We start from the raw sequence: 16,882 nt of genomic DNA, 5'->3' as shown, positions 1-16,882 counted from the left end.
GTTGGAGCTTTGGGAGCCCCCGGGGGAGGGACAGGGTCAGACTCAGCTCTGGGAGCTAGCACTCAGCCCGGCCTGAGTTGGGGGCTCAGAAGCAAACTTAGTGGAGGCTTTGCGTGAGTCCCTTTGGGCGCCTGCCTCAGTTTCCCTGTTTTCAAGTCCAGGACTGGACCTGGTGCCCTCTGAGTTTGCCCCAGTGTCTGGGCAGTCCTGGTGTGGGCAGAGGCAAGGGAGGGCCCTCAGGATGGCCTGGCCCTTGTCTGAGCCTCTGGGAGGTGTGGCGGGGCCCAGCTCAGAAGAGCCCGGTTACGGGTTTCCTTCCAAGGGGCACGGGTGGGCTTGGGGCCACCTTGCTTTCGATGAGAGCAGGACATTCAAACAACAGGCGTTTCTTCTCCCTGGAAAAGATGGTTGGCAAGTGCCTGGAGTGCAGCCCATCTGGAATGTCCAGGACTCCAGGCCTTCCTCATGCAGTCGATGGAATTCAGCAGGCGTCTAGCCACCAGGGACAGAGACAGGAACGGGAGCCCTGCTCCAGCCCTTCAGTTTGCAAAGCCCCTCCCCACCAGGGATCTCATTGTGGCTTCCCGGGATGCAGGCAGGACAGGAGGCCATGTCCCACACCTGAGGAAACCGAGGCTCTCAGCAGAGAAAGGACCTGCTCAAGGTCATACAACTAGTCAGGCTCCTGGGATTTGAACCCCCATGATGTCAGTGTCTCAGAGGAGGGCTTGGCAGGGCGGGTGCAGTACCACCTAGCCACCGTGAGCAGCCATGCCATGCTCGCCTCATCTTGTCCCCATTTCGGCAGCAGCCCCCTTCTGTGAGTGACCAGGAACAGACCCCAGATGATCTCGGTGGGCTATGGATTCATGGGCTTCCTGGTGCCAGGGGCCCGATTCAGGCACTCAGCAGTTCTTTGAGCACCTACTGTGTGCCTGGAACTGTTCTGTGCTGGGAATAGAGTGGTGAGCAGGGCCAGTCTGGCCCTCATGGGGGCTCTCAGATCCTGACTTGGACTAACAGCTCCAATTTGTTGTGGCTGCAAGGCTTGGGCAAGGCACTCCCAAGCCCTGAGCCTGTTGGCTCACCTGGAAAAGTATTATTTGGAAGGATGGTAACACCTCCCTCACAGGGCTGTAGGAGAAGTATAAGGGATGCTGGGCCTCATGCCCCCAGCAATCATCAAATAGTACGCCCCAACACAAACCCAGCTGAAGGAACCTGGGGCCAAGAGGGGTGCAGTGACTTGCCCAAGGTCATATAGGTATCTCTGTCAGAGACAGGACCCAACCCAAGCTCCTTCCTGCCCCTTAGGCACTGACTGCTTCTCTGCCCCGGGGATCCCACATTGATCTGGGGCAGAGAGGTCTTAACTGGGTTCCCGGCAATGGACGGGCAGTGTATAGGCCCGTCCACCCACCCCAGGTCTGGAGACTAGTCAGGGGAAGCTGCCCAGGCAGGTGGGACCGACCATCTGCAGGAACGTGGCCACCTGAGCCAGCTCTGGGATCAACGGTAAGAGAACCAATCTTGGGCGACATTGGCTTGTTACAGAAATCTGTTTAATGGTTTAGGAATGTGTACACTCTGGCTCTGCTAAGTTTCCATAAAGGCAACTTTTCCATGTTTTAAAAAATAGATTTGATATAAAGATTTATATATTCATAAATAGGTAATGTGAAAAATTCCCAAATGCAAACGGCATCCTTGGGCTGGCTGAGGCCCTCCTGTCCCCCAGCAGTCCAGGCCGGCAAGGCTTAGAGGGTCCCTGAGGCCCCAGCCCCGGAAGTCCTCAGGGGGAAGAGAGTAACTGAATTCAATATGAATCAGGAGCTTCCTCCAGCTCCATTCCTGATGGGGCCTGTGTCCTTGGGGCCAAAACTCCCCTTCTAGGAGGTCCTCTTCAAGGAGCCCCCTCTCTGGCTTAGGAGTCAGGATCGTGTCCCTCCCCGCCCCACGCCTCTTCCTGGGAGTATAAACACTAGTCTTCCTCTTGTTCTCCTCCGGCCCACGTCACACCAGCCCCACCCAGGCCGCAGACTGCCCTCCTCTAGGCCTGGTGCCTGCTGGGACACTTCCTGGGCCTCCTTCCCCTGCCCCCTCGCCCATACCCTGGCCCCTGACCCCACCTGCTCCTGTTCTTGAGTAATTTATAAACAAAGAGATTAAACTATTCTCTTGCCCCAGAGGCCCTGGGCTGCTGGGAGAAGAAACAGAGGCGGATCTTGTTTTCTGCCTCACGTGCTTCCCGATTTTCTCTTACCCAAGTCCGGGTCCCCATTTGACAGAAGACTAAGGCCCAGAGAGGTAGTGAGCTTCCCACCTGACGGAGCACTGCAGCGCAGGCTCCCCACATGGCAGGCAGTCACCATCACACTCGGGGCCAGGCCCTGAGCACTAGCATTTGTGTCTGAGATAGAGGGCCAGAAATGGCTTCAACCCAGGAAGAAGGGACCTCGCAGGCCAAGGGGTGGGGAAAGAACTCATTCTTGCCAGAGGGTACTATGGGCAAGGGACTAGCTTGGGGGCAGGGCCAGTTCTCAGAGGTGTTCAGCTGGGTCATTTGTGAGATTCTAAATGACACGAACAAAAGGGCAGGGTCACTATGTGGAGGAGGTCAGGAAGGAGTTGGCCTGGACGGAGGGTGCTCCTGGGGGACAAGAAGGTGCTGGAGAGCAGCAGAGGTGGAGCTGTGGAGGCCTTGGACATCTGGGTCAAGTAAGGATGCATCCTGAGGGCCCCAGGGCCCCCTGGAAGGTGTGAGAGCAGAAGGGGGCAGAAGAGGACCAGGAGTGACCTTTCACAGTTGCCACTCTGACAGCAGCAGGAGGGTGGCTTGGGGTAGTGAAGGCTGGAAGCCCAGGGGCCCAGGAGGTGGCCTGGATGAGAGGAAGAGGCCTGTCTGGAGCGGAGGGGCAGGGGACACTTTGGGGGAGGGATCCCAGCACTGTGGTAGGGTGAGGAGAAAAGGCGAGGAGCCCAAGCTGAGCCCCGGATTTCTAGGGTAAACCCCTGGAGTGAGGCTGCTCCCGTGCCTGGAGGATGGAGTGGCAGGAGAGCCACTGGGCCCAGCGTTTCTGACATCTTGGGATTGTGAAAGGAGAGGAGGTGTAGTATTGTTTCCTTGGTTGCTGGCTGAGCCAGGAGGCCTCCACTGAGAGGAAACCTCCTGGTCCTAGGCTGGGCCCGCTGCTCCCTTCCCCCTTCTAAGCCACGCCTTTGCAGGGTTTTAGGCCTCCTGCCCCAGGGGTGGGAGGTGGAGGGGGATGGCTCACAGACCAAGGTGACAAATGAGCCCCTGCCACCAGCCAGCTACCTGTTCCTGTGTCTACGCTGGATCCTCATGGCAGCCCAGGGCAAACCTGTGAAAGAGATGGGTGGAGGGGCCTCCCTCTTTCCGTAACCCCTGCGAGGCAGCTGAAGGCCACCCCCAGTCCTGAGGCAGAGGGCAGCAGGTGTAATGGGCAGGGTCAGTACCTCTGCTCCTCTGGAACTGGGGCTCCAAGTCAATCACAGGGTGCAGGCCCAGGTCTCTGCTCCAAGATCCTTTGCATGTCCCCCAGCCCCCACAGCAGCAGGTCTCTGCAAGGTGGGGCTTCATGAACTTTCTCTTCCAGTTTGAGCCTGGGTTGAATGCCCAGCTCTGCCCCAACATCAGCCCCAGGTAGAGAGGTCATGGGGCTGGAGGACCTTCGTCATTGACCTGAATGAGGCCCCTCTTTAGGGAACGCCTCAGTGACAGGCACTTTCTACTCCGCAGGCGGAGCCCAGGCACTGCAATGGAGGAGCCGGGCAGACACGAGCTCTCCCTGCCAGCAGCTGGGCCCCATCCCATCAGCAAGACCACTGAGGAATGAAGCCAGGCAGCCTTCTTTCTCCCAGCTCCCACCCCAGCACAGCTAGCAGTGGGCTGATTCCTCTCAGTGCAGACGACTGTGCAGCAGCTCCTGGCCAAACCAGGCCAACATCCTCCTTCCCCTCCAGAATCAGGCTTGGCCATTCCACGGCTGCCTCTCTGCCTGAAAGGGAGCCATCAGCCCTGCTTGTCTCTGTCTCAGCCAGGAAAGCCCATCCATGCCCAGCGCTGCCTCCCCAGACTGCTGTGGAGCTGCTGCAAAAGGCCTGGCTTCTTGCTCAGCAGCCAAGCCTGCCTGGGACAGGGGGTGCCGCAGACTAAGGTGCTTGGAGTGGAAGATGAGGGAAGGCTGAGCTGGAGCGCTGTGGCCCAGCTCCGGGGCTGGAACTGAGCCTGGGGCGCTGCCTGGGCTCTGAGAGGCTCCGGGCTGCCCCTTGCGATGTGGCCTCGCCTGGGGCTCCCAGAGCAGTTTACTTCCTGAGGGGCCGCAGGACCTGGGCTGGGCTGACATGGAGGAACTGGAATCGGCTTGGGAAGATCACCTGCCACCCCCAGCCCAGGCCTTGTGATCCTGAGCTACACCCCCGAGTTCGGTGCCGCTTCCAAGAGCCCCAGTGATCCCAGCCCCCACTGCCTTCTATCCTCAGCACCTGGCCATGGAGGGCGGGTGGGCCCAGGGGGATGGAATGGCCAGACCCAGCACCGCCAGGGCCTTGCCTTTTTCATTTGGGAAACTCCATAAGCTAGACTGGGAGCGCTGGGGAGCTGACGCTCTGAATGTGGCAGGAAGGATCCCCGCACATGGGGTAAGCCTGGGTGCCCTGAGGGTCCGTCTCAGACCTGAGCCTCAGAGATGCGAGCTTGAACTTTTCCCTTAAATGTCCACATTCCTATCTCATTCCCCTGCTCCCCAAGCTTCTGAGAGCCAGTACTGAAGAATTAGCTGGTTTTGCAACCTGAGTGGCAAAACTTCGGGCCCCAAGCCAGCAGATGGTCCCCAACTGGCTGTGGGCCATGACCCCACACTTGTGCCAATGAAAACGAGAAGCTACATGGAAAACCAGAAAACTTGAAAGGTCTTGCTATAAGGCAATGAGCTGGGCCCCAAGGTGTCTGTGAGCTTAGAGCTGGCAGTGAAGAAAGGAAGCAAGTTCCTTGCCCGGAAGGAGTTAGGGCTTTCGTGGGGCTGTACTCAGGAATCGAGTCTGTTGGGCTGGTTGCTCTTGCTCTCTGCAGCTACATACAGAGGCCCTGGAATGACCTGGAAGAACCGAGGGCACCAGCCACATCTCTGGAAAGCCGTAACCTGATGCCATAGCTGCAGCACACTCAAGGTGTGAAATGGTCAGAACTAGTACACGTGGAGCAGGAGAGGCACATTCCTGACACCTCCCCCTGCGGTCCACACCGGCAGGCTCGAGCCAGTCCTGGAATGTGAAGAACGCAGAGGGGACAGCTGCTGGCTGGTAGGATGGGCCCCACATCCTACCCTGTGCCAACAGGCCTCCCGCAGGAGGTATCCTGCTTCTTCCTTCCTCGTGAGTAGCTTTCCCATCAAGCATCCAGGCCACAGGATGGACAATTCCAGGACTTTATCCCACTGCCCTAGAATCGCTGGTGCCCTGGAGGGCCAGCTCTGGAGGGCTGGGCTCGGCAGGCCAGAGAGAGAGGTGTGGAAGCCCCACCTGCCTGCCCTGCGCCCCGGTCAGCACCCGCAGCCCCAGCTCTCTCCGATGTCCTTGCTATCCAGCTGGATGTGGTCAGTGCTCTTCTCACTGAGCAGAGGGCCCCCGTGCCTCATGACCAGCTCCGTGGCCACCCTCACAAAGGCCTCCTCCACGTTGCTCGAGTCCTTGGCAGACGTCTCGATGGCACACAGGATGTCGTAATGCTCTGCCAGGCTCTGTGCCTCGGCCAGCGGGACCTCGCGGAGCTCGCTGAGGTCTGACTTGTTCCCTGTAGGGAAAGGCCAGGTGCAGCTTGGTAAGACCCACAGGTGCCAGGCAAGCCCTGTGCTACCTGGCAGGGCCAAGCTGAGAGACCCAATGCCATCCATTGCCCTCTGTCAGCTACCAATAAACACAGTTGTGCATAGTAATCTATCTTGTTTTTAAAAAAAACTTTCATATTTTAAAGCTCTTATTCTATCCTTTAGTCCCTCATTTTTTTCTTTTTTATCTTTGCCAGGGGCTTGTATATTTTATTGCTTCTTCCTAAGAAATAGAAGCAGTAAAGTTTGGTGAAAAGAATACAGTACTTTAGAGCTAAAAGACAACCTGAGTAGAAACTCCAGCTTCCTATTACTTGCTGTGTGACCCCTGGGTAAGTCACTTCATCTGAGTCTCCATTTCGCCAGCTGTGATGCCAACTTCAGCAGAGTAGGGATTAAATGATGCAATGAACAGGAAAACATCCGGCACTTGGCAGGCACTCCATAAATGTTGAAGTAACAAAGAAATCTGGCATTTCTGATTTTTTTTATTTTGCTAAAATTTTGTTATGTTTATTATTTATTCTCTCCTATTTTTCTTTGGAATTTTTTTATTCTCTGTAAGATCATGGCTTTTGATTGTTTTGCTTTTCTGATAGTAAGAGCACAGGCTACCACTTTACCTGAGAGTACATCTTTGGCTTCTCCTCTAAGGTGTGAGATGTTCCATTACATTCTAACTAATCTGGTAAACTGCTCCTTGATCCAATTTCTAGAAGAATTTTTTTAAGTCTCTAAGTGGTTGACTTTTGTAATGTGATTATAGAGAGGACAAAAAAAAAAAAAATAGATAGGCATCTATAAAGATCTAAAATTTCTTTGGTAACCTTAAATGATACAGCAACCAATTTCAATTTGTGGAACTTATTTCAATCCTGATTTCACCAAACTGAAAAAAAAAAAGCACATGTGACATTTATGAGCAATTATAAATTTGAACACAGATCAGCTATTTGATTATATTAAGGAAATGTCAATATTTTTTAGATGAAAATGAAATGAAAATGGTATTGTTATATATCTTGTAAGTGTTTGTATCTTTTATAGATTCATGTTGGAATATTTACAGATGAAATAGTTTGGTGTTGAGATTTGCCTCAAAACAGATACAAGGGGTGGGGGATGAGGGTAGAGATGAAATTGGACATCAGTTACTAATTGCTGAAGCTGAGTGATGGGTATCTGTACAAAATGGTATTTTTGTATTTGTATAAAAAGCTCTATAACAGAATGTTTTATTTTAAAAGTCCTGGATAAAAGGGAAGTGTAATGCCAGGTAAGGAGAGCTCCATTCCGGCCTGGAGTCAAGCTCTGCTGAGCACTTCCAAATCCCAGTCTAGGCAGGCTGTGGAAGGCAGGCTGCATGGAACCAAGTGCCACCTTTTTCCCAGCTGAAGCCATGTCCAGGCCCCATCTGTACAATCTTATCTTAGAAGAACAGCCTGACTGTTGGGGCGAGGACCCCACGGACCACACAAATGATCTAAAGCTTCTAGAGCCAAGGTCTGGCAAGTTTATGCAGGAGGAAAAGGGAAAATGGAGACAATGGCACCCCTCTGCAGCAGTGGTTCTCAAAGTGGGGTCCCTGGACGAGCAACATGGATGTCACTGGCGTCACCTGGGAACTTGTTACAAACGCTCTTTCATAGGCCCCTCCCAGACTTGCTGAATCAGGGGCCTTGGGGCTAGTGCCCATTCTCTGTGCTTTACCAAGGCTTCGGAGTGATTTGGAGGCATGCAATGTTTGAGAAGCCCTGCTCTGCAGTGTGGTGTGACAGAGCAAATCACTGAATTATGATTGGCAGAACTGAACTCAAATTTCACAGGCTGTAGGAACTGGGATAAATTACTTCACTTTTCTGAGCCTCAGCTCCATCCCCTGACTAAGGAGGAGTAGCCAGAGTTAGGGGACTAAATCCAACGACACATGTGAAGATTTAAGCAGTGTTAACCACTGTGCAGATACATGGTAAGTGCAAAGCAAATGTTAGCTTCCTTTCTTCCTTCCTCTAACTCTGATTTTGAATATAACTTTATAAGTGAGTAGCAGGATCAGAATTTGCAAGATTACATACATAGTTCAAGCCTGGGCTCCTGCCTGGCCAAGCTCAGCCCCTCCCTGCCCTCCGGCTTGTCCTTTGTTTAAAAAGGAGAGGCTGAGAGAGATGGATCCTGGCCCCAAGGAACCATGCCCGCCTGCCCTGTTCCCCCAAGCTCACCGATCAGCAGCTGCACAATGTTGGAGCCCGCGTACTTCCTCACGTCCTCGATCCAGTGAGGCACCGACAGGAAGGAGCTCCTCTTGGTGATGTCATAAGCGAGGATGGCCCCATTGGCACTGCGGTAGTAGCTCTGCGTGATGGTGCGAAATCGCTCCTGGCCAGCCGTGTCCCAGATCTGCAGCTAAAGAAATAGGGGGTCTCCCATGAACCTTGTGGTATGGCCGAGCACCAGGGGACAGGGAGGGCAATCCCACAGCACGCCCAAAGTGCTGGTTCCACTGGGCAGGCCACCAGTCCACACCTTGGCAAGAATCACACAGGAGGGGCTAGAAGGTGGACAGAGAGAGAGAAGGCCTTCTGAGCCCTCAGAAAGCAACTCGGTGGACCAAATTTGAGGAAGACAAAGATGCAAAGGGAAGGTTGGCAGCCCTCATCTCTGCCTTCTCGAGTCCCAGGGAAAGGTGGTGAGGGGACAAGGGATGTACTCTGCACTGCAGCAGGAAGTGTCCTTGACCTTGGGTCCTCTATGTGCCCTCTCTCCCCTAAACAGTGGGCTCACTGCTGGGGAGGCTGAGCCAGAAGACCTCTAGCAGCTCAGTCTGGCAAGCTGGCTCCAGGTGTACCTGGCTGTGTGCATGTCCAGTGCCTTCCCCTCTCTGCCTGTAAATGCACCACTGTACCCAGTCATGTATAACCCTCCAGCATTAGGGTTCTCTACTTCTGCCTCAGCGATGCCCAGGAAGATGCTCACAACCTGGTGGTGAGGGGGCCTGAGCTGTGGCAGTGAGGGACCAGGGAAGGCAATGGGCAGAGTCCTCTTGTGGGGCTTTTACCATCAGCTGACCCAGCTGGGCCATAGGCAAGGAGCTTGGCGCCTTGTCCCGCCCATGTCTTCACTTAACACACACCCATTCGTGACTGCTGCCAAGCCATCCTGGACATTGGCCATGCAGGAGATGTGCCTGTGTGTGGCTTTCTGTGGAAGCAGCAGCCTGGCAGGAAAGACACCAGATAGGGCGGGGGAGGGGATGGGCGAGGGGCAAACCTGGATTTTGACTGTGCCCAGGCCAGAAGGCTGCCTACTCTGGGCAGCGATCACCAGCTCCAGGATGGACTATGGGCAGGCATCTGACTGAGCAGGTGTTAGGGCTCTCAGGGGCTCATGGCTTGCCTTCTCTGCTCCACAAATCATAGGTTCTCGGGGCTCTCTAAAGATAAACACGAGCCCTTGGTCTCCAACGTGCTGCAGGTCCATCCATCCTCCTTCTCTGGTGCAAGCACTCTGGGTGCCTCTTTATCTAGTTCTCAAGGTGTGGGAGGTCCTCTAGACTATCTGGGGTGGGAATGGACCCCAGAGGCCTCAGATAATTCCACAGGGCAGGGCTTCTGGCCCTGGCACTGTGGAGGTGACCACCTTTTCTCTAGGCCCCACTGGGGAAGAGAGAAGTCTGAGTTAATGAGCTCTGGGCCACAACATGCCAAATAAAATCTTCCAGTCCTGAGATTTCCTATTTACTCCTCAGCTGTGAGAGGCTCTAAGGAAACCAGGCCCCATTCTCCATAGCTCATGGTGTCTGCTAGCTCATGCGTGGGGAGAAGCGAAAGGAGTGAACTTTGGCACTACACAAACCTGGGATCCAGATGACCAAGAACTCATCTCCATACCCTAGAGGGGAGCATACAACACAAAAGACAGAGGCCAAACACAGCATAAAGTAACTTGGAGGAAACAGAAACTATACAGAGGCAAAAGCCTAAAAAATATCATGAGAATTTCAGAGATAGGAAAAGATCCATGAAACAATAATAGAACAGTATTTTAAAAAACCAAAAAAGTAGAGGGATCCATTCAGGAAAAAAAAAAAAAAAAGATCTTGAAAATTAAAAATACAATAAATGAAAAATGCAACATAAAGGTTGGAAGATAAAGTTGAAGAAATCCCTCCAAAGTAAGAAAAAAATACCAACAGATGGAAAAAAAAAAGAAAATTGTAGAATCAACCTAGGAGGTCCATTATCAGGATATTAAGAGTTTCAGGAAAAAAGAATAGTAAAATCAAGGGGAGAAATCAAAGAAGTACTTCATGAAAATTCTCCAGAACTGTCTGAAAGGCCCACTAAGCACACACACAAGGGAAGAAGACAGACCCACACAAAACACGTGACTGTGGGAATTCCAGAACAAGGGGGAAGAGGAAGAGATCCTAAAAACTTCCAGAGAGGAAAAAAAAAAAAGAAAAAGATAAAACAGGTTTCAAGTTTTCACACAAAAGATCCATATGGCATTAGATATTCAATGAAACAATGCCTAAAATTATTTCCAACCTACAATTCTCTACCCAATCAACTATCAGACAAGTGCGATGGTTTAATAAAGGTATTTTCAGACCTATTGGCCTCAAAAAATTTACCTTCCTTTCACCCTTTCTCAGGACGTTACTGAAGGTTCCTCTGTCTAAAGAAATCAACCAAAAATAAGAAAATGTGGGATCTAGAAAACAAAGAATTTAACTCAAAAGAGAGGCAAAGGGAATCCCCAGGATGGTGGTAGAGGGAGATCCCAAGACAATAGCCAAGCAGTGAGCCTGGATGTCAACCCACCTGGAGCAGGCCACAGGGCTCTGGGGGCAGCTTCCAGCTCCGACAGAGTAATGAGTGGCAGACAAGCCCTCCCTCCATATACAACCATTAGATTGAAAAATACGGGAGGCTGTCATTTTCAAGATGTAAACACCAAGGAGCACAAGACTGTAATCCTGAAAGATGCAAAACTCATGAAATGCACCACATGATTGCCATGACTCTCTACCTGGGGACAGTTTCCTGACCATAGGACAGTGGGCTAGAATCTAAGCAGAGTACGGTGGTCCCACTGAGCTGAGAAGGCAAAGATCAGAGTCTGGAGCAGCTGATGTGACTGGGAGGAGGAGCGATGCAGGGGGTGGGAGAGCCTACAAGTCTATGTCGGGGGTCCCTGTGAGTCCTTGCCTGAAGGCTCCATGCACAGGGGGAAACTACCAGAATCTTACCAGAGAGTGGCTCCTACAGGGTTGAGAACAGACCAGAGATAGAGGTATAATAAGTGAAGCAGAAAATTCATTTGATGAACTTAACAGCAGAATGGAGATGGCAAAAAAAAAAAGAATCAATGAACTTGAAGAAAAATCAATAGAAATTATTCAATCTGAAGAACAAAGAGGAAAAAAATTGAAGAAACATGAACAGAGACACAGGGATCTGGGACAACATCAAACTGTCTATATTCACGTAATTGCAGAACCCCAAGCAGAAGAAATACAGACTATATCATTGCAGACTATAACCAAACTGATGAAAACCAAAGGTAAAAGAGAAAATTTTTAAAGCAGTCAGAAAAAAAAAAAAAAAAGATGTTCTATGCAGGAGAACAACAATACAAATGACAACTGCCTTCTCATCAGAAATAATGGACGCCAGAAGACAACGCTGAAAAGTGCTAAAAAGAAAAAAAAAAGTACTGAAAGAAAAACTTTCAACACCAAAGTCCATATCCAGGAAAAAATATCTCAAAAATGAGGGCAAAATGAAGATATTTTCAGATAAGTGAAAGTGGAATCTCCCTGGAAGGCCCGCACAACACGAAATGCTAAAAGATAGTCTCTAGGCTGAAGGGTAACGATATTAAACGGAAACTCAGATCCACAAAAGGAATGAGATGTACCAGAAATGGTAAATAAGTAGGTATATATAAAACATTATTTTTTCTTCTTGTAATTTCCTTACAAGACAACTGACTGTAAAATTATAAATAATGACTGCAAAGGGGGGTTTATAATGTACTAGAAATAAAAAATGACAATAATAGCACAAAGGAAAGGAGGGCAGATAAATGAAATTATGCTATTGTAAAGTTACTACACTTGTGAAGCATCAGATGTGAGGTGAGAAATGAGAAGTGTTAAGTGTCGGTTGTGAAGTATGAAGTGGTACAAAATTGACTCCAAAGAGACTTTATAAGTTAAGGATGCATATCATTAGCTCTATTTCAACCAATAAAAGAAATAACAAGTCAATAGAGGAAATAAAATGGTATTCCTGAAAAAAAAAATTCAATTAAACCAAAAGAAAGTGGGAAAGGAACAAAGGAATAAAAAATGGAAGAGATAATAACAAATGGTGGATTTAAACTCAACCATGCCAATAATTACATTAAATATAAACGGACTAAGCATATCAATTAAAAGCTATAGTTGTCAGAAGGGAAAAAAGGCAAGATCCAACTATATGCTATCTACTTAATACCTATATTGTACCTACCTGCAAAAATAGGTAGACAGTAAGAGAATGAAATATATATATATATCATAAAAAGTAAGCATAAGAAAGTATAGTCATGTGTTGCTTAATGACAAGGACATGTTCTAAGAAATACACTGTTAGGCAATTTTATCATTTTGCAAACATCATAGGGTATACTTACACAGACCTAGATGGTATAGCCACACCTAGGCTCTATGATACTAATCTCATGGGACCACAGTTACATATGCAGTCCATCGTTGACCAAAACATTTTTATGTGGCACATGACTGAATAAGAATGATGGTTATGGTAATATCAAAGTAGACTTCCAAACAAAGAATTACAAAAGATAGACATTTCCTAATGATAAAAAAGAGGCAATTTATCAGAAAGACATAATGATACTAAATATGTAGCACCCAATTATTAGTTTTAAATTTCATGAAGTTAAAACTGACATAACTAAAGGGAGAAACAAATCCACAATTGCAGTTGGAGATTTTAACACCTCTCTCGGTAACTGATAGAGTAAGTAGACAAAAAATCAGTATGGATAAAGAACATCTAAACAATATTATTGATCCAATTGACATTTCCAGAACACTACTACACCCAAAACTGCAAAACAGCACATTTTTTTTCAAGTGGACATGGAATATTCACCAAGATAAACCATATGCTGAGCCATCAAATGTCTCGATAAATTTCAAAAGATGGAATTCTTATAGAATATTACCCTAACCACAAGAAAACTAAAATAGAAATCAAGAAAGCTCTGGGAGAGACTTCTTCAAGAAGATGGAACTGAGAGAAAGCAATATATTGAGTGGAGAGTTATAAAATATGTTAGACAGACAGAGAGGAGAGTTATACCAATTAGGGGAGAGTTTGGAGACGAATTAGTGGTAAATACATAGACACACAAGCAAAAACAAGATGATTACTACTGCCAGGAAAAACTAGTGAACATGGGAAATGAAAAACAATGGCAGCATACTCCACGACTTAGCTAGGAATAGCATTTACTAATCATAATGTAATTATTCAATCATTTCAACAAGTACTTACTGAATACCTGCTATATGTTCTAGGTACTAGAGATACCAGAGCCAAAAAAAAAACAGATGCAAATTCCTGTCCTCAAGCTTACAGTCTAGTGTGGGAGAGAGATGCTAAGTAAGACAATAGGTAATAAGTATTTATTGAAAAATATACTTAATTATATATAAGTATATAAAATAAGCAAAAATATTAATATAAAATAAGTAATAAAAATAATAAGTATGCTAGATAGTGATTAAGAAGGAAAAAACAAGCAGGGGAAGAAGCTGTGAAGTACAGTAAGGAATGAAGTTTTAGATAGGATGGCCACAGAAGGCCTCACTGAGATAACTGTTGGGTAAAGACCTGAAGAAAGGGGCCGGCCTGGTGGTGCAAGCGGTTAAGTGCGCGCGCTCCACTGCGGTGGCCCGGGGTTCGCCGGTTCGGATCCCGGGCGTCCACCAACGCACTGCTTGGCAAGCCATGCTGTGGTGGCATCCCATATAAAGTAGAGGAAGATGGGCACGGATGTTAGCCCAGGGCCGGTCTTCCTCAGCAAAAAAAAAAAAAAAAAAAAAAAACAGGAGGATTGGCAGATGTTAGCACAGGGCTGATCTACTCACCAAAAAAAAAAAAAATCTGAAGAAAGTCAGCTAACTGTGCAGATGTCCAGCTGTGCAGGAAGCTAGAGGAAGCCAGCTGTGAAGATGTCTGGGAGACGAGCATTCCAGGGAGAGAGAAGTGCAAGCGCAAAGGCCCTGAGGCAGAGACATGACTGGTACATTCAAAGCAAGCAAGATCAGTGTGTCTGGAGCAGAGTAAAAAGGAGCAGAGTCATAGGGGATGATAGAGAAGTAAACATCAAGGGGGCCAGATCACATAGTGCCTCACAGACCATAGTAAGAACTTTGGCCCTCACTCTGAGTGAGGTGGGAAGCCATGGGAGAGTCTGAAGCAAACTAGATATATACTTTTCAACAGGATCACTCTGACTGCTGTATTGAGACTAGATCAAAAGACAGCAAGGACAGAAACACGGAGACCAGTTAGGAGGCCCTGGCCACAATCCAGGTAAAAGATGGTGGTTGGACCAGGTGGTAGTCGTGAAGAAAGGAAGAAGTGATCAAATTCGGGATATATTTTGAGAATAGAGATGAAAGGAACTTAATGCTGATCTAATCAATATTACCACACAACTCTGTCAGGAGGATGCAAAGTGTGAATGTGTGTGATGGGGCCTGGGGTAGTGCTGAGAGTTAGTTAAACTCTCATCTTCTGAGGTGGGGAATCAATAGATAATGCCTATAATTGGGGGGTGGGGGGTGGGGGCGGGCAGGAGGGGAGCAGCAATATAAGCAAGAGAAATAGAAAAATCCTATCAATTAAAAAGAGTTGGAAGTGATTGTCCCTCTAGGGTGGCGGTGGGGGTATCAGGAAACCTTTTTGTAACAAGCCTTGTCGAACCAAATGACTCTTTAAACCATACACAAGTATAACTCTGATAAAAATAAAAACTAAATTAAAACCCAACAAAATAGCTACAGATTATAGTATCTAGGTCAACCAATTGGTGACATTTGGGCAGTAATGGAGGAGATATTTTTGGAAAGTAGGTCCTTCCCATGACTGGTAATATTCTCATCCTACTCCCCCACATTAGTGGAAGGGAAGGAAAAGAGCAGTGTTGGTGCTCTGGAGACCAACTGGCCTGAGATAATAAACCAGTTCTGTCACTTACCAGCTTGCTGTCTCTGGGCTAAAACTCAATTCAGTTTTTCATCTGTAAAAAAAAAGTGCTGTTGGGGCCGGCCCCGTGGCTTAGTGGTTAAGTGCGCGCGCTCTGCTACTGGCGGCCTGGGTTCGGATCCCGGGCGCGCACCAACACACCACTTGTCTGGCCATTCTGAGGCGGCGTTCCACATACAGCAACTAAGAAGGATGTGCAACTTGACATACAACTATCTACTGGGGCTTTGGGGAGAAAAAAGGGGGAAAAAAGGAGGAGGATTGGCAATAGATGTTAGCCCAGGGCCGGTCTTCCTCAGCCAAAAAGAGGAAGATTGGCATGGATGTTAGCTCAGGGCTGATCTTCCTCACAAAAAAAAAAAAAAAGTGCTGTAAGAGTCAAATGAAAGATTCAATGTGCACAGTGCCTAGCACAGAGAAGGTGCTGGATAAATGCATCCATTTAACAATATTTACTGAGCTATTATAATTTTTCACTGATGTTTTTAGTATATGCAAAGGAGCTTTAAGGCAAAGTAGAACATATAAAGTGCCCAAAGAAAAATATATTGGTCTGTGTGCACGGTCATTCATTTGTTCAATATGTACTAAGCTTCTGTCATGTCCCAGCCCCTGTTCTAGAACTGAAGATATTGCAAGCAATGAAACAAAAACACAGCTCACATTCTAGTAAAAGGAGGAAGACAAGAAGAATGCAAATAGGATACTTGCAGAGAGGGATAATGAGCACTCTGAAGAAAATTAAGGTAATAGGAGAGACTCCCCAGGATGGGGGCCTCCTAGAGTGGTCACAGAAGGTGACACTTGAGCTGAGGCCCAATGATGAGGAGCCAATCATAGGAACAGTGTTCAGGCAGAGGGAACAGTGCCAAGGCCCAGAGGCAGAACAAAGCTTGCCATGTTGGAGATACAGGACGGGCAGTGCGGCCAGATGGTAGTGAAGAAGGAATTTGGAAGGAGACGCAGTCAGAGGCCTGCTGGAGACAGACCACAGAGGATCTTGTAGGCCAGCATCAAGAGTGTGGATTTTATTTTTACTGCAGTGGGAAGCCACTGGAGATTGTCTGATTAGGGAAATACGTACCAGACACCTCTTTTATTTCACTGCGCCTATCTTAGCAGTCTACCTTGTACTCCAGCCATGGCAGCAGCAACCAGTTTCACACGGTCTAACAGTCTGAAGAGCCTCGCTACACCAGGCGTGCCTTGCTGCCTGCCTTGGAGCCTCTCCAATTCTAGCCCAGGAGGCCTCCTGGAAACCACCCTAGCAATCATGACCCAGAAGTGAGAGGGACTTACCACCCTATTGATCGACCCTTGGCCAGTGGGGGGCAGGGGATGCCTGGGCTGGATCAAGCCCTACTTGCCCATGGCAGTGACCAACTTGAGAATGCAGCTTCTATAGCATTTCCTTCCATCTCTGTTTCACTCTCTCCAGTCCCCAAAACAAATGAGCTGCGAGCTCACCCCTGTTTTAGGCTTTGTGTTCCAGGGGAGCCCAGACTAAGACGAGATGTGCTCTGATGTCTGTAAAGTATCACCCGGGCTGCTGGGTGGACAATGGTCCTGCCGTAGAATCACAGAGAAGGCTTAGGAGAGGAGGCCCAATCACTTGGCCCAAATGCCCTGTGTTCCAAAAGAGGTAGGAGAAACCAAGCTAGCAGAGGCCTTGCTTTCCCGACAGCCCAGCACCACTCCTCTGCCAAAGCCCCAGGCCTGCCATTAGGCAGTGCCCCAAGGGAGGCT

The 16,882-nt window shown here is 48.7% G+C and overlaps 1 protein-coding gene across 1 annotated transcript in view; it reads right to left on the bottom strand.

Moving 5' to 3' along the window:
* Nucleotides 1-1,540: 1,540 nt before the first annotated feature.
* The window catches only part of RAB43 (RAB43, member RAS oncogene family), a 36,670-nt gene continuing 21,328 nt past the window's right edge, over nucleotides 1,541-16,882 (bottom strand). Inside the window, exons 2-3 of the mRNA XM_058566312.1 lie at nucleotides 8,066-8,249; nucleotides 1,541-5,812 (exon numbers count right to left, since the gene is read on the bottom strand). Coding sequence (XP_058422295.1) covers nucleotides 5,562-5,812; nucleotides 8,066-8,249 — 435 coding nt within the window. The 3' untranslated portion in view covers nucleotides 1,541-5,561. The remainder of the gene's footprint in view (nucleotides 5,813-8,065; nucleotides 8,250-16,882) is intronic.

The sequence above is a fragment of the Diceros bicornis genome, chromosome 2 (genome assembly GCF_020826845.1).
Source record: "Diceros bicornis minor isolate mBicDic1 chromosome 2, mDicBic1.mat.cur, whole genome shotgun sequence".
In the NCBI taxonomy this organism is placed as follows: domain Eukaryota; kingdom Metazoa; phylum Chordata; class Mammalia; order Perissodactyla; family Rhinocerotidae; genus Diceros; species Diceros bicornis.
This window is presented reverse-complemented; position numbering and strand designations above follow the sequence as displayed.